The 23,933-nt window shown below is 43.5% G+C and overlaps 1 protein-coding gene across 2 annotated transcripts in view; it reads left to right on the top strand.

Annotated features, from left to right (window-relative positions):
* Positions 1-17,460, top strand: part of Vrk1 (VRK serine/threonine kinase 1) — a 68,885-nt gene extending 51,425 nt beyond the window's left edge. The window contains exons 11-13 of one of the 2 annotated variants that reach the window (XM_038337802.1): positions 1,963-2,141; positions 12,295-12,382; positions 17,062-17,460. In XM_038337802.1, coding sequence (XP_038193730.1) covers positions 1,963-2,141; positions 12,295-12,382; positions 17,062-17,093 — 299 coding nt within the window. In that variant the 3' untranslated portion in view covers positions 17,094-17,460. Of the gene's footprint in view, positions 1-1,962; positions 2,142-12,291; positions 12,383-17,061 lie in introns of both variants that reach the window. The other variant, XM_038337801.1, reaches the window with a different exon arrangement.
* Positions 17,461-23,933: the final 6,473 nt, after the last annotated feature.

Below are 23,933 nucleotides of genomic sequence, written 5' to 3'. Positions count from 1 at the left end.
CAGATCTCTGAGTTCAAGGCCAGCCTGGTCTACAGAGTGAGTTCCAGGAGAACCAGGACTACACAGAGAAACTGTCTCAAAAAATAAAAAAAAATTGTGTGTTTGGATTTTTTTCTCTGTCTAAATACTACAGGTATGCCTAGTGCCTGCAGAGACCAGTAGAGGGCATTGAATCTTCTAGGACTGGAGTTACAGATGGTTGTGAGTCACCATGTGGGTGCTGGGAATGGAACCCGCATCCATGGGGGAGCAGCCAGTGCTTTTAACTGCTGAGCCATCTCTCCAGCCCCTTGACTTTGATCTTGACCGCATTTCTGTTGAAGTTTTCACACCACTGTCAGTCCCCTCATGTTTTTTGGGTTTTGGAGTGAGTCTGCTGTGATTTGAAGAGCCACTGCCTTTGTAATCCTGTCTTCCAGCCCACTGTGGCGGCTCTTCCATTAAATTCCTCCTTAAATTCTGGTTGTATTTTGGTCTCCACAGAAATCTTGCTGTCATCATAACTGATTTTTTGTTGTTGTTGTTCTATGTTAAGTATTCTGGTTTGAACATTTTATTTCCAAGTTCTAACAGTATATAAAAATAGGGCAGATTTTTATGTATTTTTACCCTGTATTCTGTACTGTGCTGTAGGAATTTTGCTTTGTTGTTGCCTTTCCCTTTCCTTCCATCTCTTTGTGCCAGTACTTGGTTCCTCTGTGTAGCCCTGGCTGGCCTTGAACTTGCGTTCTTCCTGCCTCAGCTTCCTGAAAGCTAGGATTACAAGCTTGCATACAAAATCGTTTTTTTCATAGACCTTGATGCAAGCCCAGCCGTGCTGTTTGCTCCTGAAGGTACTCTGATGCCCTTTGACCTACTTTCTTGCTTTAGATGCCAGCTAAAGCAAACTTGGCTCTTGTGGTCTGCGTAGACAGACGGTGGTGAAGGTGGAGTTCTCTGCCTCTCATCTAAAACAGAAGCTTTTGGTTATTTTTGCCAGACATACTAATGTTTGTTTCAGGAGTTTTAAAAATATATTTTTATTAATTTTTCATGTTTTCATACAGTGTGTTTTGACCATACTGTCTTGGGTGTTTCAGATTTCTTTTTTTCCTGTTAAGATAGTAGAGATTTGAGATACAGCCCCTGCTATATCTCAGCTGTTCAGAATAGAGCCTGGCATACAGTGGCACGTACATAGTTAAACTAGTAGTTATATGTGCATCTGTGCATGGATACTGCTCTGGCAAAGGAGCATCATATACTGATGTTGAGTAGAGGGAAGACTGAGAAGGCGCTGGTCTGAGCTGGGAGGATAAGATTTCCAGTGACACACACCGGAGAGATTGATGGGGGGCAGGTTTTTTTTTTTTCGTGTGTGTGGTTTTTTTTTCTTTTTCTTTTCTTTTTTTTTTTTTTTTTTGAACTTGGTCAGGAATTGGGGTTTGTGGTAGTGGTTGTGTAATCAAGGCTCTGATGATGAAGCAGTGGATGCCTGTGTGTGTCAAGGGAAATTCTTTGTGAGGGGCTGATCCTGCCAGGCAGGTTTCTTCTCATGCAGAAACCCAGGCCTCTCTGGCCCTGTCTCGTTCTTTTGAATCTGCTCTCGGGCTCTGATTCTCACCTTATAGCGTACAGCTTTTCATTGCAGGACCGATAGCTTCTGGGGTCACTGCAGCTCGGGACAAACTACTTTCTGAGTTCCTTTATATTTACATTTTATGTGTATTTGAATGTGTTCTCTTATTGTCTCTTATGGTTGCAGAAATGTCTTTTATATGATATCTCAAAATATGTTGTTTTACTTACCTGTTGAGTTTTGGACTTAAAAGCATACTTTGCACTGAGCTTTGATTGAGAACAAGTTTTAACGCGTTGCCCACTTGTATTGTAATTTTACATTGGACATGGACTGTTTTCTTAGGAATGAGACAGACATATTGGGTTTGTGACTAAAAGTGATAAAATGTGTCATTGTTTTAGGTGAAATTGCTAAGTACATGGAAACTGTGAAATTACTGGACTACACTGAAAAACCTCTGTATCAAAATTTACGTGACATTCTTTCACAAGGACTAAAAGCTATAGGAAGTAAAGATGACGGTAAACTGGATTTTAGTGTTGTGGAGAACGGAAGTATGAAGACAAAGCCAGCTTCAAAGGTGAGTCTAGGTATTCTTTGGATTCATTTTAATAGGCCTTGAAGGCAGGGTTGCAGGTGAAGGGTTTGCTGCCATGTGGGGGCAGCCTGCAGCAGAGCAGGTGCAGAGGACTGGGGGCAGGAGGACATGGACTTCTTACATCGTTACAGGGGCAGGTTACTAAATGTCTGAACCACCTCCCTTGGGATCCGAGGACAGGTGTTGATGGGGCACTGAAGCTTGAATATAGGAGTTCTTTTCTGCTGGGTGACCTTTAGTCTTGCCTCAGTTTCTCTTTGTTTATGGATATGGTGAAAATGCCTCTGAAAGTTGGCATATGGCTTGGCTTGGCATGCCTTCAAACATGAACAGGATCTTTGAAGGAGTGTTGGGTTTATCTGCATTCAAGGGACTCAGCTGTTAGCAGAGAAATACTAAGAAGTAATGGCCAGTTCGGTGGAAGAACTGCTGGTGCCTTTATTGAGAACTGGGATTGGCATGTAAAATGAGAAAAGATAGTTTTGTTGTTGTTGTTGTTTTTTTAAGAAATTACAAAACACTCAGATTTGCCTGTGGCAAAATTATGAAGCTGCTTGGTAGTCATATAACTGAAGTAAGTTCTTAGTTTGACTGGATTTTCATCTTTTTGCTTGTAAAATGAAGTGGAGCGGATGAGGGGTGTTTCGTTTGCTTTGTCACCCCATCCCTGCTATCGTTCCCTGGAAGGTGGACCTGGGGTTCCATGCACACTATGTACATACTCCTACGGGACTGCATCACTGTTGATTTTCCCTAGAGGCTTTCACTAACTGCTAAGGCCGGCCTGAACTCACTGTGTAGTCCAGGCTGGCTTTAAACTTGGAGGCCCCTGCCTCAGCCTTGTCAGTGTTGTAATTGCAGATGGGGTCTCCCGTGGTGAATTGCTGGTTGATCTGCACTTACTGGAAAGACTCTCGGGTCCCCACAGTGTTGCAGTGACTCTCAGGTCACCATGTCTTGTCTGTTCTGGACACCTGCTATCCAGTGAGTGCCTACCTAGTGGTTCTCTTGCTAATGCTGACTTCATGATTACATCTGATAGTGAGGGTCCTTTAGCGTCACTCTCCAGAATTGACTTTGCTAATTTCACTTGCATGTAAATGTTAGAGCTAGAGTGTTCTCACATGTAAATGTTAGAGCTAGAGTATTCTCACATGTAAATGTTAGAGCTAGAGTGTTCTCACAAAAACAAGTGTGAGGCTTGATCGAGAGTGCTTGGATGTGATGGTCATCTCTGGAAGATGGCTGTCTTTGCAGCAGTCTCCCATGAACGGGGCTCACCTCAGCTTTCCTTCTGTGTTTTCTCACCTGCCTCTGCTGTGTCTCAATAGTTATTTTAAAGAACACACATGAACAACACACACACACACACACACTCTTTATGTCTCTCTCAGAGTGAGAGTGGGTGCCTAAAGGGTAAGTGTGTGTACATATGTGTGCACCATGTGCAGGCTAAGAGGGCAGCTTGTGGGGGAGTTTTGTTCATTCCTTCCACCATGTTTTGGGAATTGGACACAGATCATCAGGTTTGGTGGCAAGTGCCTGTACCCTCAAGCCAGCTCATTGGTTCCCTCCATGTGCCCTTTGTGGTTTTCTGCTGTGGAGACCTTACACATCTTCCATGTATAATTTGTCTCAGCGGTTTAATTATTTCTTTGTGTCTGATAATTCCCAACCTTCCCTTCATGCCATTCAGTCGTCCTCTAGATTTGGCTGTTTTTAATACATAAATTCTGTGATGGTTATTGCTCTATTTGTTTAGCTGGACATTTTCTTTTTTCTTTTTCTCTTCTCCTCTTGCCTCTTTTGATTCATTCTCCCTATGTAGCCCAGGTTGTATTCAAACTAGTTCTTCCTGCCTCAGCCCCCTACGTCCTGAGATTATAATCATGTAGTATCAAACTGAACTGCTTTTGCTTTTAAAAACAGTTTCAATGGGGTTAGAGAGATGACTCAGTGGTTAAGAGCACCTGCTTGAGCAGGGACCCAAGTTTGTTTCCCAGAACTTATGCTTGGCAGCACATAACTGTCTGTAACTCTAGCTCTAGGAGCATCCACGCCTCCAGCCTCTGTGAGTACCTGCTTTTCTGTGTGTGTGTGTGTCTGTGTGCGTGCGTGCGTGCATGTGCATACACCTAATAAAAATAAATCTGTAAAAACTTTCCATTAGCTTTTAAAATCCCTTTTTAATTGTCGAATAGATTTATAAAGTTTAGTTTTTTAACCACCGAGCCATCTCTCCAACCTTTTTTATTTTCTCCTTTTGCCTTTGGTGTTTAACTTGCTGGTGTGACTTTTCTCTTGATTGTACTTAATTGAGTGGGGAAAGCTCTGCCTGGATTGCTGGATTATTGTGTCTGTGTATCTGACTTTTATATCTTACAAAGCTGGTTTTTTCCCCTCATAGTTTGGGATTTGAGCTCAGTATTGTTAATCACATTACCTACCTGTTGGAGAACCTGTGCTGTCAGACCTATGATCTGTTTTTCCTTACTAGGTGCCTTAGTTCTCTCCCTAGTTAAAGGGGTGAGCTCTTGAGTCATTGCTTGGGTCTTGGGAAATCTGTCATAAAAGCAAGATCTGGTCTCTGACTTTTGCTCTGTGTGTCTCTTATTTTCTCTTCTGACACCTGTTCTGGTGACTCATACGTAATGAATGCTTTTGATTCTTCCGCTATCAGGCCTTGCTCTTGGTGGGCCACTGTGGAGGGTGTGTCTCCTTTGCAGAGGGGTTTTAAATGTACAGCCTCCCATTTCACCCCTGTTTCCCCTACCTGGCCAGCACTTTATTTTTTCATTTTGGTTTTTCGAGACAGGGTTTCTCTGTGTAGCTCTGACTGTCCTAGAACTAACTCTGTAGACCAGGCTGGTCTTGAACTCACAGATCATCTTTCCTCTGCCTCAAGTGCCTCTGGTACTGAGTGCCACTACCACCCAGCTGCACTTTCTGATTGGGGATTACTGGTGCAGGTTTTAGAAAGGTGTCCCCAGTGTGGTTCAGTGGTGAGTAGGACCACCCCTCAGTTCCTGGATGTGCCTCCATTCTTCTTGGTCACTGCTTTCAGCAGCTGTTTGTAAAGTGGTACCTTGGTGCCATAGTGCTTGTGGCAGAAATGCCCTAAATGGCTGTTTGGGGTTCATTTCTTCAGGTTTTAGATAGGAAGAAGCTGGGGATTCTTGTCTCCCAAATGTCCTCACCTTTATTTTCTAACACATTTTAACTTGTTTGTGTGTGAACATTTTAGACTTAATTAGAATCTGTATCCATTCCCCCATAAGAGGAATGTCTCCCTACAGCCCATATCTCAGGTTGTTAATGCAAGTCTCCTGTTGTTTCTTTGTGTGCTCCTTGTCCTTGGTGCTGTGGAATTCCTGAGTTTTGTATTTCTGTTGGTATTTTTTATTGTTACTGTGTCTTTTCTCTTGGACTCATTTTTTAGAATATGCGCTCAAATAAGTTTTTTTTGTTTTGAAGAGAGCTATAAATGGTAAACTTTATGAATCCACAATTTCCAAAAATGGTGCTATTTGTTCCGCTGAAAGAGTAATTTGGCCAAAGACACTGCTGTGTTGTCCCTCAGCTTCCAGTTTGTTACTAGATTTCTGCCCTCTGCTCCCCTCCCCACCCCCCCACCCCCGGTTTTGAGGCCTCTTGCTTTTTATTCTACCCCGTCATCATGCTTTTTCCCACAGAATGTGTGTGTGTGTGTGTGTGTGTGTGTGTGTGTGTGTGTGTGTGTGTGTGTATGTATGTATGGGTGTGTTAGTTTAAACCTCATGTATGCTTGGTACTTGGTGAACCCTTGTGTAAAGATGTAACACTCATCTTGGAACTTGAATTCATCTTTGTAAAAGTGCAAGTACCCTGCCTTCCAGTCCCCCGTCTTTGCTGGTATCTGGGAGAGCTGGAATCTAGCTTTCCTTTTTCACACCGAACTTTTGCACATTTTCTTCTCTCAGTGAAACTGCTCTCTGGACTTCTAGCTCACTCATCTCATTTGCTCTACTTTTCAGTCATATTTTAGGGGAAATGGTGATTTTCTTTGAGTCACGTTATTCTTTTTCATTAACTAAATTTATTCTTTAATACCGTAACAAGTGTACATATGCATGCTGACCTCTCACCCCACCCTGTCCAGACTTCTCCCACCATCTCCTTCTTCCTTCAGATCAATCTCTCTCACACCCGTCATTTGTTTTGTGACCCACTGAGTTTAACTAGGGCAGTCTGTGTGACCATAGTTTTGAGGTCTTTGTTGGAGCCTGGTGGGGTCACCCATTGGTACACAGCTGAGGACGGTGACTCCCCTTCTCCCAGAATTTGTTGATGGCCAATAGATCAGCAGGGATGGATAAGGTCCAGTAGCTTCTCTCCTATCCATAACTGACTGTGTTACCAGTGTGATAGCCTTTTATGTCTCTTTATGGATAGGAATTGCTATTTTTAATGATTCTGAACATAGAAATTCTATGTGCTGCTTGGGCTTGCTTAGTGTCTCTTTTTTGGTTTTGTAACTTTTCTTAGATTTTGTTCCTCACCCCAGTTGCCCATTTACCTATTTAAATGTTTTTCCTACAGTGTCTACTGCCACTGTGAGAGAATGAGAGAGATTGGTGGCATGGGGGTGGGGTGGACGGAGAGCAGCTCTTCTGCTCTCACGCCTTCAGGACAGGCTCATCTGCAGCTGACAACAGGGTCAGCCCTAGTATGCTGCCAGGTGGGATTTGCTTTTTTACTGATCATCATGGAGACAGACAGCTATAATGTGACCTTGTATCACATCTGCAATGGGTGCCTTAGGGTTTTCTTCTTATTTGAGAGTCTGCAGATGACTTGATGCTAGGAGTAAGTAATCCTTCAAGCGTCAGACTGTCAACTGGCTACTTCAGAACCGCCTTTCACCTACTTTCATATGGACAGTGTAGCCTTCACACGAGTCACTGTGGTATAGCTTATAAGAGGGGGCTGGCAGCTCTGCTGGCCTTCCAAGTCCAATGACCCAAGCTTGATCTCCAGACCCATGGAACTGTGAAGGAGAGCATTAACTCCATAAAGTTGTTCTCTGGCCTCCACGTGTTCTTTGGTTGCATATGCACACATCCATCCACCCAACCCCGCAATTACTAAATTATCTGTGTTGGGGTGGGGGGCGGTCTCAGAAAAGGCACCCTGGGTGCCTAGGGCCATTCTGCTAACATCTGTAGGGTAGTTTGCCTCAGAGAAGCTTAACGCACTTAGGAAATCTAGTGATTTTAGTCATAAAATATTATAGATAATTAAGGCATAACTAGCTGCCTATTTTTGCCTTTTCCCATGAATTGTCCTTAAAACATCTCACGTTTTTGACATTAATGGTACAAGTGACGGGCCCCCGAGGAAAGCATGAGCGACAGAGCTTCACATTAATTCCAACATGGCGAGAATATGCAGGCACCAGTCTCTAGAGCCCAGTTCACCGACTCTAGAACACTTGAGCTTAAGTGACTAGCAAGGTCGCTCGTGCCAGAGTTAGTCCAGGAGAGTCCTTGCTGCAAAGGTTAAGGTTGCACATGTTATCCTCAGATGTGCAGCCAAAGCCTTCCCGGCCTAAGCTGGTGCTTTACTAGGAACCTTCTGCAAGGAGTGTGTCTATAGGCTCTGGCTAGGTTTTCTGCTCACCTATTCATTAACTGATTTTCTAATAAAATGAGTATCAGGAGGGCTCCCAAACAGCTTTTTCTTTGGGTCTTCACGAGGCGAGCCAGAAGGGACACAAATATGCTCCATAATAAGCAAGTGGGTGATAAAGAGGGTGCCTGCCTATCCTGTGATGCCGGCACAGATGACTGCATCGGTAGGTAGTTGCACAGTTAAATGGTTGCTGGTGATTTCTGGTGTACCCTTTCAGGTGCTCATGGTAAACCCTTCCATGTAGGAACGAACACTGTGAATTTAAACATTTTCCTTTTTAAAACTCTCCTCCTTAAACTTGTTAATAGTTAGCAAAATTACTCGAATTGTATTTCTTCTTCCTATCCCCAGAGCAGATTAAAATTGTTAGTAAGAGAATTAAATTTAGACAAATGTCTAAATTTAGATAAATAACTGGAAAATTGGGAGTTGGCCATGAAGGCATGTTATGTTATACCTGCTTAAGAATGAATACTTCATAGAATGAAATTCCATGTATATAGGGTTATATGGAGCATCCGTTTGTGGAACATGGAAAGGATTTTTATACACAGTGTATTAAAAGGCAACCAGGTGTAGAGACTGAACATGTGTGTATTTAATGCTTTCATAAAAACTGCAGTACTTTTCTACTTTAATCCCCTCCTTTTTGGGGGTGAGACTGTGTCACTGTATAGCCCCGGCTGGCCTGGAACTCATTATGTAGACCAGTCTGCCCCTCCCCCCCAAAATCTGCCCTCCTTGAGTGCTGGGATTAAAGGTGTGTGGCATCATGTCAGATGGTTTTAATCTTATTTTATTTGTTTTTATAACGTTCAGAAGAAGCTAGTCACCGTGCTAGCCACACAGTAGATGCTGTCTTCACTTGGGTAGAGGCTGGTGCTCTGGGGAGAGATGTTACAGTGTCCCTTACTCTTGGAGCAGTCTTCGTCATTGCCCCACTTCAGACAACAAGCATTTTACTGTGTCCTATCAGTACTGGATGAGTCTTCAAACCATCCGTCTTTCTCAAAGAAGTCTTTTGTTCATTTCCTAGCCCACTTCCCACTTTTAATTTCTTCCTCTAACTGCGAATGATACTTTCTAATGTTTTCTTCAAATGTATCTTAATTATTTCGTTTCCACTTAAATAGTACAGCATTTGGCAGACCTAGGTAAGACTGCGCTAATCTCTGCCATGGTCGCCGTGGTTGAATAGCTGCTGTGTGTGCAGTCCATGTACAGTGCTGTGCTAAAGCTCAGCTAGGGTCAGGAATGGGTAGGACAGAGTCCCTGCCCTGGAAGAGCATACAGAGGAAATAGAGATGTGAAAGTAACTCTGACAGGAGCACAGTTTGTGCATTCTTCCTCCTTGGAAACATACACAGTGGTTAACAATGGCTATTCCATACTCACCAGTCACATAAGGAGGAGACATCTGCCTGAGGACTGCAGTGGGTTCTAGTCTCCTTGTTGCCCTGAGCTGAAAAACAAGGAGCACATTCTCCTTGGCTTTCCTGTGTCCCTCTCTTCATTTTTTCCCATCTCGTACTTTTTAACTGAGTCTTGTAGGCTGCAGGTTCTGTGGCACACCATGTTTGCTGTCCCTCATGTCATTCTCCCCCAGGTGCTCTTAGTAACTAATGTCCCATTGTAGTTGCTCTAGAGTAGAGCAGTCTGAATGTGTGCATTTGCATGGTGACTTTACTGGGCTCTGACAACTGAGATCAGCTGGTTTGTGCATATTTGTGCCTGGAGATCTTTGGCTGCGAATTTTAGGCTGTATGTTCTTTGTTTTTAAAATGAAAATGGTGCCTGTAGTAAGGGGAAGGGCACCCTGAGAGCATCACTTCCTTGTTTGGAGATGGCCATGGGTCTGGATGGTGTTTCCTAAAGGCTGTCACATGCTCTTGCATATGATTTTCTAGAGCTTGACTTGAGCAGAGAATTGGTCTGTGGTTTTGCCTCTGAAGATTTTTGTTGTCCTTTTTGTTGAAACAGCTCTCTTGGTCTCCAGTCAGTGTTTAGACTATTAGTAAATTATCAGTCCAGTACATTCAGCTGATTTGTCTTCCTGTTTCTAAATTGGAAGTGAGGAGCAACTAATTAACTGAATTTTAACCTAGCATATCTGAACACTTTAAAAATATAATGTGTAGAGTATATACTAATGTCCTTTAAAATAAACCTATTTTTTAAGACCTTTTTCTATGTTGAATTAAAAGCAAACTCTATCCCATGTGTATTTTGTAAGTTGCCCCTGTGTGTCATACAGTATTTTGGTTTCATTTATAAATGCAAATAAAGGTACCTGCGAGACATTGTGGAGACTGTCAGAGAATCAGAGATTGGCACAGCCACTTGGGAAGCTTTTCTTTTCGGATGGAACTCACACGCGCACACCCAGAGCATAAGGATGCTGGGAGAAAATGCTCAGAAGAGAGCCCAGCAGCTTGTTGTTTGGGATTTTGTGTGTTGCCCTATGAATCATGTGCCATCCTTACAGTGTTAAGCTAGACTGACTTCGTTTATTTTGCTAACTGGTGATCTTTAGATCTTGGGCCCTTTCTCCCCAGTCAGCATGTGCTGTCAGAAAGTTGTGTAGGAGCTTCCTGACTGGTGTGTGGGTGAATGTGACCACCACCTTCCTTGATGCACAGGTGTTCCTTTCCTCAGCTGAATGCTGTCTGATTTTCATTCCTTGTAATTCACCTGTATGGAGATTAAGAAAGCTCATTTTTTATTAAATAAGCTTCAAAACAGATTGAATGTGCTAGGCTCTTCAGTCAGAAATACTGGCTAGCTACCTTTATAATGAGCACTTCAAAACTACCCTCTAAAATCTGGAAACTGCTTTCTAGCCTATATGGAGCACAGAACAGTGCTGAAATATTCCTCCTTAATTTGGGTCTGAACGAACAAAAGTGTCTGTGTTTATCCCTGCCTAATGCATCACAAGTCTGCTGACACACTAACCTTGGAGTCTTGGCTGCCGTTAATCAGGCCTGTGAACCGGCAGGAAAGACGTACCTAACGCACTCCATCAGTGCACTTGCATATGGAGGCTCTCACAGGGGAGCTGCCCGTGCCAGCTGAGGGTTACCTGCCCACTGCAGTTATTGTATGTAATTATCGAGCCAATCTGTTCAGCCCAGCAGGGTTTAGATGGTAATCATGAAGCAACACTTTGGAAAAGAAAGATGTAAGGCATTCTCCCCTTCCCTCATCAGCTGTGTGAAGTTAGAACTGTTCTCATGGCTATGTTTAAGAAGCAGTACCTTCTTATACAAATCTCCTAAGTGAATGCCATTGAAAGTTCCTTAAGGTTTAATCGGTTTATTCATCGGGTACAGGCTAGTTCCTCTGAGTTCCTCTACAGCTATCTTATCCATGCCTTAAAACAGTGGGATTGGTCGTGATGCACCTACAGCGGCTCTAAGCACTGGGTATGAATCATGGTAGCTTGCACACGTTGGCTTTGTTATCTAGGGCAAAACCTGTGGTTACCATTAGGGAAAGATTGCTGTACTGTCAGTGGATATTATCTTCTGCAGTGTACACAAAATGGCCTGCAGCAAGGAACACTCTGAGATGAAGTTGAACTTAATTGCTAGACAGTGTAAGTGAGGACGTCCTGTTGCATCGTGCTGTGGAGTCTGGGACATGTCAGATGCATATCTAAATGATCCGGAATTACTTCAAGGAACTTAGAGAATCTTTGAATTGAAATTCGGACTGCTACACATTTTACTTTGGGCATACATAGGATAAGACTACATGAAAAATGTGTTTGATATTTATTGCCAACATCCCTCTATAAATAACACTTATAGAGAGATGTTAACTGATTAAATGACTCAGCACAGAGTTGGACCAGCTCAGTCTTGTGGGGTGTCTGTGAAGAGTGGAAGGCAAAGCAGTACAGACAGGCCCGTTCTCCAGATGCCTCAGCCAAGAACATGGAAGATGGAAGGGCCAGTGTGGAGAATCTGAACGACTTCCAGGCCATGGGGAGAGCTTGGTGCTTAGAATGTCACTCAGCAGTGTTTATGGCATTCCAGTATTTGCTAAGAAGCATTCTAAAGAAACACTGGTTCGTGGACAGAATTTGCCACCAGATTTAGACTCTAGGTGTGAGGTGAGGTGTGTGTGTGTTTCTGTTGCTCAGGCTCGCAGCCTCTGCATCCTCTCCCTCCATGTTGTGAAGAAGTATGTGTGTCACTGGCCTGTGGAGACATTTCATGTCCTGAAACATTTCATGTCCTGAAAGAATTTCTTCTTGATCAAGTGTGACTTAGTGGTCGACTAAAGCATGGGAAGTTAGAGCTGACTGCTGGAGGGCTGTGTTCCAGATCCTTCTGTTAGGTTCTTCTGTTTGTTTTGAGACTCATACACTGAGATATGCTAATTTATGTATATTTGCTTTGTGGGCAGAAGACTACATCTCTCTCTCTTGTTTTTTAAACTTTCTTTCATGTGTAAGAAGCGGAAGAAAGAAGTAGAAGAAAGCACGGTGTGCAGTGTGGAAGACATGGAGTGCTCGGATACACAGGTGGAAGAGGCCATACAGACTCGTAAGTGAGGAGCATTGTGCTTAGTCCTTTCTTGTACAGCCCCAAGTTGTACTTCCTCCCACATGACAGGCTAGCCACATGAGTCGTAGAATTTCCATTTGGTTATAAACTATCTTGTGGGTAGGTTTTGTGTTGCATAGTGTGTATTGGAGTGTCCTTCACAGCAGTCGTGACTGGGACTTAGGAGGTAGAGACCAGAACTGCCTGTCAGGCCCACAGCTTTCCACTCCCTCACAGTGAGTCACACACCTCGTGGCATGCTTGTGCCACAGTCCACTTCTCTGCAGCACATCCCAGCCAGTTAGGAAGTTTGGAAACTTCACTGTTTAGGGTGGTTGATGCAAAAGCAAAGATCTGAAGTTACGTCTAGTTTTAGAGGCTGGCACTGAAGGCAATGCCTGTAAAACCACAGTTAGAAATGGTGTCAGCAAAGGCAGCATCTGCACGGGCCAGCTAAAACGACTTGTCTCTGTGTTGGTGTCCCCATGCAGTGCTTTTCTGGACTGAGTGCTTTTTAAAGATTTCTTTCCTCTTTATCAACATTTTTTTTTTTATTTGTTGGTCTTAGGGCATTTCTTAATTTCTGATGAATAGCCATGTTTTGGGCAAAAATGTCAGGATAGCATAAATGCCCTGCTGACTTAGGCCAGCCCTGTATTTTGACAGTGGCTCTGGTACATGCTGGAAAGCAGCTTTTGAAAATCCGCCACCTTTATCCTGATTTTTATTAGCATTTAGTCCTTATATATTATGGATCCAACATGGTCGAGTTCTTCTGCATTTACCCAGAGAGTCCCTGGGATGTCAGGAGGGCGTCAGTTCACTCTGGAGGCCAAAGCTCTGCAGTAGTTCCTTTCCTTCTAATACTGCCATCTCCCATTTGCTACTGTTTGTTTTTTACTGCCTCCTTCCCTGTCTTGTTCATTTTGTTACTAGGAAGTGAGGAGTCCCAAGGTGCAATACATGGAAGCATGTCTCAGCCAGAGGCGAGCTGCAGCAGCTCCGACAGTGAGTGGGAACGAACTAAGTAGCACTGATGAAGACGTTCTGTTCTTACCTTTGAACACACCCTCAAGCTTTAAAGCAGCCTAGTCATTGCAGTTGATGCAAGCCTCATGTTGTAGTAGGCCAGACCAGGAGTCTGTCCAGGCGGGTCCCACATGTGCCTGAGTCAGACATGGGCTCTTAGCCTGTGGGTCGTTGGCGACCTGAATGCTGCTCGATAAACACAGAGGTCTTCGCTTTGAGAGTGTGTGACTTAAAATTCTCCATTTAACTATGAACACTTCAGTGCTGGCAGCTTTGATATAAGAATATAGTAACTCTTCACCAGGCAGTGGTGGTCTTTAATCCCAACACTGGGGGAGAAGGGGCAGAGGCAGGTGGATCTCTGTGAGTTTGAGGCCAGCCTGGTTTACAGGAGCTCGTTCCAGGACAGCTAGGGCTGTTACACAAAAAAAAACCCTGTCTCAAAAAACCAAAATAAATAAATTAAAAAAAAAGGAATGTAGTAACTGTAACTGGCAGTTCTTATGAGAAAGTATCACTGAGCTTAGATGGTACTCCTTATTTAGAACTGCTTGATTGCTTGAAAACTTTTTGTTTTGCTATTGAACACAGGATTTCTCTGTTGCAGCCCTAGACCAGGCTGGCCTAGAACTCAGAGATCCACCCACTTCTGCCTCCTGATTAAAAACGTGTGCAACCATGCCCGGCTGCTATAACTTCTTAAGAATAATCAGATTCTTCTGTATTCATGCAAACTCAGAATTACTTTGCTTAGCTAACACACACACGCACAACACACCCTGTTAAGATGGTCTTGCTATGTATGTCTGGCAGGCCTGTAGCTCTCTAAGTAGCCATGGCTGGCCATGAATTCAGAGATCCACTTGTCTCTGTGTCCCCACCCCCACCCCAAATTGGGATTAAAGGGGGTACACCACTATGCCCAACATTTTGCTTAAATGATTGTTTTGTTTTTTCATTGCAGGCCATTCCCCCCGCCCCGTCAAAGTACAAGGGTAGTTATTTTACTATTAGAATATTCATAGGGGAGAAGTATTGCCTGAGGTAGTTGGTAAATGTTGATTCTAGGGAAAGGAAAAAAAAAACAGGCCAAGGGTCATGTAAATGTATGCATTTATACATTTATAGTCATCAATTTAAGGCACTTCATGGAGAGGGCACATTGCTACTTTTGTGTTTTTTAATATTTTGAGAAATACGATAAATTCCATGAATTTTGCTTTTGGGGCTTTAGGATTTTGTGTCATAAATGTGTTTCAAGAATGGCTGCCTTTAGTGGCAGCTCTAGAAATGTCAGTTTCTTCATTAACAATTTTATTTTCAAACACAGTTTCTGGTTTACAATGTGGTGAGAGACTTTTCTCACCATGTGATCTTTTAGAATGCTGTGCCTCGCAAAATGGGAGCAACTCTCCTTTAATATCTATTTAGACCATTTTAAAACCGTGTGTAATTTTCTTGATACACCTAAACTCATTTTGAATAGTTGGGGGTCTATTGTGTGGGCACGCACTCTGAAAGCTTTCTCTGTGTTATTGTGCAGGCTGTGAGAGAAAGAGAGGGTGACGGGTGGTGCCCAGAACGAACTGAGGCCTCTAATCCTTTTATTTTTATGCAAGGCATAATTTTTACCAATTGAGAAAATTTGGTTATTTGCTGCAAGTAATTTCCCCCTCTTACAAAATGATAAGTCTTAAAAACCATGTATATTCTGGTATTTTAAAACTGTGCCAATATTTCAGAATTGTACTAAAAATTAGTTGATGTGGCCATGATCCTTATGGCTTATGTGCTTGTCCTTGTTGGACAGTGGGGGACCACTCTTCTGGGGGTTACTTAGTCGTCAAGCACTAAGGGCTGGGAAAATACCAAACAGTCAGGGATCAGATGTTTATAAGAAAACCCTGCTGGATGCTCCCCACGTTCACCTATTTATAAAACGGTGAAAGGGTTTCTCCAAACTTGTATATTTTATTTTTCAACTATCATATTTTACACGTTGATTTTATGATTAGATCTGTTGCCAGCAGTACTGTGTTGTGAATATGGTTTTATTTTAAAGAGACATATGTATAGCAGAACTGATCATTAGGGGAAACACTGAACTGCCCTGTGCAGCAGAGACTCCTGGATAAAGATTGGTTCTGAGTCTTTGGATTCCAAGAGGCAGTAGCATTCTGAACTGCAGCAAGCACTGCTAAGTATAGACCTCAGGGACAAGCAGTAATATTCAGCGTAAGAGTGAGCTGTCAAGTTAGGATGTTTGTAAGAGAGCATTGGTTAAGTCCAGCGTGGCAGTTACCTCGGTGTCTGCCGTGTGCCTTTGGGCTCGAAGCTCACCGGAAGTGAGCGCTTGGTGTTGATTTGGCGATGGCTGTCAGGACAGCCTCACAGTCACAACAGTTTTCGTTTTCTTTGTGGATTTAACTTTAACATGCCAGAAATGAGAACCTCAAAATATACCATGGAATTTATTTTGCAATATCAAAGCTTTTAATTTCTTTATGGGTCAGTCTTTTTAGCTTTTTTTTTTTTATTAGTGCAGGTTAATTATACATGATAATGGTTTTGTCGTGGTACTCATGCTTCTGTAGAATGTGGAGTGTGTTTGTTCTGGCCACTCTCCCATATATGCCTTTCCTCTTCCCACCTACTCCCTCTTCATCTGTTTACTTACCTGGTTACTTAGCTTCGTTAGGGCTGGTAGAGAGTCCTGGTTGAGGCCTTACTTATACAACCACCCCAGCAACCATTTCCGCCTGTATGCACTCATAGAGGGGCGGGGCTCTGTGAGCCCCTCTAGCGACCACTATATTACAGTTAAGAAAAGCCCCAGCTTGTTAGTCAGCCATAGTGGAGTGGCGGATGGTGCTCACGAAAGTCTGAGGTTTGCTGCGACTGAAGTGAAGTTGAACAGAAACTAACTGAAAAAAATTTAATTTTAAAACTGATTTTCCAGCTAAGTAACTAAAACCGCCCATGATCAGAATACCTTTAGAAACTATAATTACTTGTGTGGGATTAGAAATTTTATCTCAGATTCAAAGAAAATTCTGTTCTTTTTCAAAAAGAAGTTGATTAACTATCGACTACCAGGATGCCCTTATTCCAATACTGTGGGTCATTCTGGTCCAGAGAGCTTGAGGCTGGGGAAGACCCTAAGGTCAGTGCCGGGCATGTGGTCAGGCCAGGGAGAAGAATCCCCTTGTGAGGTGGATAGGAGCTGTTCCTAGGGCCTTAGATGAGGATTGGCTGTGAGGGGCAGCGGGGAGGACTGTCCTGTTAGCTCAGCTCAGTGCCCTGCTGCCTGTGAGCTTGGGGAGTAGGCTGTAAAAGGCGGCCCTCTTGCTTGTTGTGCCTTGTGTAACCCCAGTGGATCCCCAGGAGGTGTGAACTCGGAGTTGCCCTGGAAGTTAATGTTTTACATTTTATAGAACAAATCCTGGGGAGAAATGCTGGGTGTGCTTTCCTGGTGGGCTGCGGCTGGACGGTAACCTGACAGGGCCTGGACTCTCCAGCCACAGCCAGGCCCTGGGTGGAGTTCATTTCCACAGATGTCAGGCAGGCAGACATGAAGAGATTTGGGCTTCTGACCCTCCCTTTTGTGAAGTAATGATTACTGATGTGACTTTTTCTGATTCCTTTTCAAGGTTCAAGAACCAGAAAGAAAGCCCAGAAGTAAGCGAGCTGCCAGGAATCAACTTTTCTGCATACTCATTTGACTTTTCTCCTTTTCTACTTTATGTGTTATTTTCATGTGAGTCTTGTGGGGTCGTAGTAATAATTAAATGGCTATTTTTTTAAAAACAAACTTTATTAAAATGAATATTTTGTGTACTTTATTGAAGGATAGTTTATAAAATCCCTGAATCTTTAGTCGTTACAACCTGTGTGGTTTGGGGGCCTGAGAGTGTGTGCCGACCCTGGCTGCTGTGCACTCTCCAGAGTGGGTAGGCTCCTTGCTTTTAGGGAGGTGCAGAACTTAAAGGTCTCTTTTGCTCAGTGTAACTATACAGTTTGTTACAACAATAAAATTTGGTCTACATGGATTCTGTTCTTTTACACAAACATGAATTGAATGCCTGCTGTATGCACAAAGGAGGAGTTCAGTAAATCCAGTGTATCTGTGAGAAACATGCACATTTGAAAGTCAGATTATGTAAGACTAGCATGGAAGGTAAACGATAGGAGGCCTGTAGACAGTGATCACCCAGTGGTACAAGACCAAAGATGTTAAGTACCTGGCGCCTTCCAAGGAAGTCCCGTGTGCAGGGTGTGCAGAACCTTCCTGTGGTGGTCTCAATAGGAATGGCTCCTATAGACTCCTGTGTTTGAACGCACTATTAGGAGGTGTGACCTTGTTAGATGAAGTATGTCACTGTGGAAGTGGGCTTTGAGGTCTGATGCTCAAGCTGTGCCCAGTGTGGGCTGCTGTCTGCGGCTCAAGATGTAGACCTCTCAGCTCCTTCTCCAGCACCATGTCTGCCTGAGTGCTGCCATGAAGATGATGGACTGAACTCTGAACTGTAAGCCGCCCCAGTTACATGTTTGCCTTGGCAAGAACTGCCGTGCTCATGGTGTCTCTTCACAGCCATAGAAACCTAACTAAGATGCCCCCCATTTAGATGGGTTGTTTTGTTTTTTTCCAAGTTTCATTTTTGTAAAAATAATAATTTGTAAAACAAATTTAAGTTCTGTAGAGGTTTTTTTGTTTGTTTGTTTTTGTTTTTCTGGTGTTTTGAGTGATTTACATAGCTCATTTGTCCTCAAACTCCTGACCTGCCTGCCTCTACTTCCCAAAGGCTAGGATTACTGGTGTGCGCCTGCCCTACAGTAGTTGCAGAGAATACAGTCACGCACCACACACTAGCTGCAGGGGTTACAGCTGTGCACCTCACACTAGCTGCAGGGGTTACAGCTTTGTACCCCATACTCGCTTCAGGGGTTATAGGTGTGTACCCCACACTAGCTGCAGGGGTTATAGGCGTGTACCCCACACTAGCTGCAGGGGTTGCAGCTGTGAACCCCACACTAGCTAGAGTGGTTACAACTGTATACCCCACATTAACTGCAGGGATTATAGCTGTGTACACTCGTGCTAGATGGAAAATTTTCATGATTAGAAAACTTAAGATAATTTTCCAAGTTGTTTGAGGAATAAAGCTCAGAAAATGTAGCATGTTTCTGAACAATTTCAAGAGACATTTCTCAAAAATTAGTTAGAGTGATCACGATTAGACATAATGTTGTAATGGGTGAATAAGTTGCCTGCCTATACTGTGTGTAGTGTGTTTGGTACTGTGGGCAGCCATTGTGTATGCTCAGTATAACTGGCACAACCTAGGACAATCCTCAAGTCATCTCGTTGCTTAAAGACTGAATTGCTGTGTAGATAGCACTGAGTAAACCATTGTGTGGACGGACAGCAGGACAGAGCTGTGACTCTGGCTCTGTGAACTGTTAAGTTGTCACACGCCATGGTCATCTCTGGGACAAGCTGCTGTCAGAAGTGCAGAGCTGAGCTGCAGCCCCAGAGGCTGGTAAGTCAGCACTCCAGAGTTACAGCCGTGGGGCTGGGAGAAAGGAATTCATGAGGGACAGAGGCTGCTGCTTTCCTAGAATGCAGGATTACAATACTGAGCAGTGTGTTGGTCCTAAGTCTATTTGTAATACCTAAATCGACTCCCAAGTTCTGTCTTAAACACATTGATGCTTAAAATAGGATAAAATGTGTGTGATGTGTTTTTGTCTGTGTGCCGTAGCCTTTTTTATTTTTTAAAATACAAAACAGCACAACCTGTTGGTTAAATATTAAGAAAACAAATATTCCCTCACATATTGTTTTAAACAAGTGCTGACATTTCCTCAAATGTTACTATATTGGCAGGGCTACATAAACTAGCAAAAAACTACTAGCCAGAAGTAGCCCGATTGGTTACCACCAACTAGCTGGGTCTCTTGTTCTTCTGCCTTCACTCTCTATGGAGTACGGTTCTTCGCAGGTCCAGCCACGTCAGCACCTACAATTGCTGTCCTTGAGTTTTTATCTTCTTGCCAGTTCCTGAGAGGGTGGGTTTGCAGTCTCTATTCTCCTCTCGTAGTGTGGTGTTCACACTCTAACCTGTGCACTTTCGTTCTGTTCTCGGTGATGTGGTATTTCCTGGCCCCGAGGATCATCCTCTGTGACAGGCTCTTCTGTCGAGCACAGAAGGATTCAGCAGTAGTGGTAACCTGTTGAGCCCTAAGAAAAACAACTTCCTGTGTTCTTCCATGGTGATTTCTTAAGACAGAACACTGTTATTAGAACCGTAAACACAAGCTCATTTTCTTGAATTGCTGAATTAGCTGTGCCCATCCAGACCTGGGTTGCCCAGCACTGCTTCAGTGTGGGGTGCAAGGTTTGTCTTTGTGTATTTGGATACGTGCTGTAGAGTACTGTATTTTCTTTAATGTTGTGTATTACAGTGATTGGAGGGTTTTAATAATGCAGAGCCATTGTAGAAGATTTAAAATATATAAAAAAAAAAAAAAATGTCTTCACCACCACGTTCAGGTACTCACTGTTCACAGTCACACTTAATTTTGACTTTTTATACTTTATTTTAAATACCTTTTACCACTCCATGGTCTCCTTTTTAAGTCCTTTTTAATGTTGTCGTTATTTCATGGACATAACTATAGTGTGTCTTTCTTCTGGATTTTTGATCTCATCTTTTTATAACTTTAATATTGGACTTTAAATTCTTATCAGTGTTTCACATTATAAACAATATTCTTGAACAAAATTGGGCAGAAATCATTGTCAACATCTGTGACTGATTCCCTAGCTTTAAAGAAGTGAACACTAGGTTAAAGACTAGGGAAGCTGCTGGAGTGGTGTGTGCTCTCTTTTTTTTTTTTTTTTTTATCAAAGTCTGTTTGCACTTTACCTTCCTTTGCCTGGTCTCCATCTTGATGGCATCTAATTCTGTGGGCGAATCTTGGTGTCTCATCTGCCTTCTACCTGAGCCACACCTGTCCCTACCATAAGCTGAAGTCTAATCTCAGGTGTGAGAATTAGAAGGGGGTTTTGGAAAATAATGGTGGGACCTGCTAAGTGACATCAGTACCGTTCCTTGAAAGAGGAAGCAGAAGATGTGGTCTCTTTCCTATGTATGGCTTCACCAGGAATAGTGTCTACACCTTGGCCTTGGACCTGGTGCCCGTTGTATAAGCCACCAACTTCTGGGTTTGCTCTAGCTTCAGCCAAGCTGTGATTGTTTCCTTGATCAGATGAATTTGTTGTTGTTGCTAGCTAAACAGTTCTTTATTTGTAAATTAGCTTTCTGTCTTCTCTTCGGTGAGTTGTGTCTATTGCTTATAGAATAATGACCAGAGCCATTTGCCATGTCTTTTTGTCTTTCCAGTTTTCATAAGGATCTGGTTTTATGGCTTTGGTCTGTTGTTTTCCATTGTAATTTCTGCCAGTGTTTTCAACTATCTTCTAACCAGAAGTCAGAAGTATTTAATATGACTTGTGCTGTAAAGTTTCTGAATGTGCAGTTGAAGTAGGGTTTGTTGTGATGCATGTGTGCCATTAAGTGAGACTGACTGATCCTTTGGGGACGTCCGTTCAGTAGCCCCTCCCTCAGCTTCATTTCTCTCCAGTTCTCCTCTCAGGTCTGTTCCCTGGTAGGTTCTTGTGTCACCAGTGATGATTCTTAGTCATTGTCCAGGTTATGTTAACAGAAATGAAAGTGGGAAACATTTCGCTTATTCTGCCACCACTACAGAAGTCAAACTCTTGGGCCAGTGAGACGGCTCAGAAGGTAAAGGCAGTTCGTGAAAAGCCTGGTGACCTGAGCTCAATCGCCAGGACCCATGGATAGAACTGACTCCACAAAGTTATCTTTTGACCTCCACACACACATATCTGGCACACCCCTGTACCCCAAATAACAAACTTTTAAACTTCCAATTCCTACCTTTGACAATGCCATTTCTATCTATTTCATGCATATGTACTTACTTGTAGCAGAAGGTCAGATAATGGTTTTTAGTTTTTAAAGGTTGATGCATCGTTGTGTAACACACACATGCACACACATGCACGCACAGAAGGAGAAATTTTCTGTGGTTATTTTCTGCAATTGCTAACAGCTGAATTTGCTCAGTGCAGAAATGCTACTGCCTCCCAAGCTGCACTACAAATTTAGGAATGCTCAAAAGTTACAAACTGCTGCGGCCTCAGTAAGGACGCCCTAGAGCTGTGCCTGTGTCCATGTGAGTGCAGCCTTAGTAAGTGGGGGTGGCAGCACTTCACCTGTCGAAACCCCACAAGCAGTCAAGGGTGTGCCTGTGCGCAGCCACTGATAAGCACTACCAGACGCGTACATGAAAACCTTTTACAGCATTCACTTTTTGGGTCTTGTTCTTTAACTCCAGTTCCAGGGGATCCAATGCCCTCTTCTTCTCTCCTTGGGTACCCGACACTTGCATAGTGCACAGACATACACATAGGCAGAGCGTTTATACATATAATAATAAGATCTTACAAAATTGAGAAAATTACTCACTTTAACCTTCTGAACTTGGTGGAAATTGGTACAGAATTTGGGGTGACATAATTCTCAGCTCCGAGAGTGGTGCTACGTGTGTCCTCATACCTTCCCCATCCGGGGCCAGTGTGCTGTAGGCCTTATAGCATCCGAGCACCCGAGCACAACTAATGAGGACTGGAAGGTCCTAGGGTGGTCTGTTGGCTGGACAGGTTCCGGCTGGGTAGTGCACAGAGGTTCTGTCAGAGTGCCTGGAAAGAGAGGAGTGGCATTCTAACACCGGTGCACAGCAGCCCCAGAGAGCTGTCTGTCTGCTGCCTCCATTACATGCCTGAGGACTATTTGAAAGGTAGGAAACTGCCTGAGAGGAGTTTACATGCAGGAGATACATCTTTGGTGCCCCCAAGGCTGGGCAAGCAAGATGACTAGGCAGGTTAAAGGCACTTGGCCATGGATGCCTGAAAACCTGAGTTTGTACCAGAACTCATGGTAGAAAGAGAGAGCTTAACTTTAAAGTTGCCCTTTGACTTGCACACATATGTGCACAGAAGCCACTCACACACAAATGTACACCATGCAAATGTGCTCTCACACATGCATACCAACAATAAAACTTTATATACACACACATACATACATACTTGATGGGTTGTTTTACACCCAAACAAGAGTGTAAAAGCACCCTGACATTCTGTCTTCATTCAGCTGGAGAGGTCCATATCCTAGGCTGGTTGATATTGTAGTTCCAAGGTGTATCGTCTAGCTCCCATGTGCCTCTCGACACACGCACATTGTGAGTGCAGAAATCCTTAGCAGATAGTTAAAAGCTTATGAAAATATAATTTTCATACTACATAATTTGAAGAGTCATTCAAGTATTTTTTTAAGATGTGCATAGTTTTGGTTCAAAACCCCTGCTCCCCACTCCTAAGTTCCCAAACCAGGGATTTGAAAAGCTCATGTATCCAGGTGCTGCAGCCTACAAGGTGTGCTTTCAGTATGCCATACAAAGTGTTAAAAAAAATTAGGTGGCTGAAATTACATCAAAAATTGTGTCTGGGGCTCTGTCCCTGTAGAGGTCAGAGAAACTATAGTCTGCAGAAACACAATTTGAGATCAAGAATCCTAGCACCCGCTCTTCCCAGGGAACTGGTGATGCACAGGGTGTTGGAGGGGCCAGACTAAGTGAGCAGCTGCAGTAATGCCCAGTTGTCTGTCAGTGTAGCAAAATCGAGGGGAAATAGGAAACTTTAAGACGGGTGTCTTTTTTGGTGTTATTGTTGATAGCCCTATTTGAATGTAAAGTTCTGAGCACAAAAGAAGCAAGCCATCTTTGGGCTGCATTTGCTGCTCTTGATGACTCCAGTTGTGTGTAAATATTAGAAAACAGCAGGGTCCTGCATCCCAAGAATCACTTGAGCTGTGCCACAAGACAAGTGTCCTTCCTGGCGCTGTAGTCATACTACCCGGCTCTCCCGCTGTTTCTAATCTGTGCGCACAGCCGTGAAAAAACTGGACTGACATTTACAGGCACAGCAGGGAGACACTTGACTAGGGAATGTTAAAGACTCCAGTACCTCCATTCAAAGTGGCCACCGCACATGCGATAAATCTTCACAGGAGAGCTGGGCGGCACTCGGCTGATGCCATAACGAGGGGATCTGTAATGAAGCAAAGGAGCATGGCATCTCCTCAGCTCAGCTTCTGAGCAGTCCCGTATTTATTGTTGCCTTTATTTAGACCTAGATATTAGAGGGAGATGGAGTCTGAGGGGGTGAAGGAGCTCTTTCCTTTGCACTGTGCTTTTTGGAGGCCTTGCTCCTTCATCCACTGGAGTTATGCAGGATTGTTCCTCAGTCACAGCATTCGCTTTACAAGAGGAAGTGTTCCTGAAACAGGCTCGAGCCTGTGTGGAAAGAGGTCAGCTGCCTTCAGACTCGAGTTCCACAGGCCTTCCTCCCTGTCTGGTGGCAGCAAGCTGCCAG

The sequence above is a fragment of the Arvicola amphibius genome, chromosome 7, assembly GCF_903992535.2.
Source record: "Arvicola amphibius chromosome 7, mArvAmp1.2, whole genome shotgun sequence".
NCBI lineage: Eukaryota > Metazoa > Chordata > Mammalia > Rodentia > Cricetidae > Arvicola > Arvicola amphibius.
This window is presented reverse-complemented; position numbering and strand designations above follow the sequence as displayed.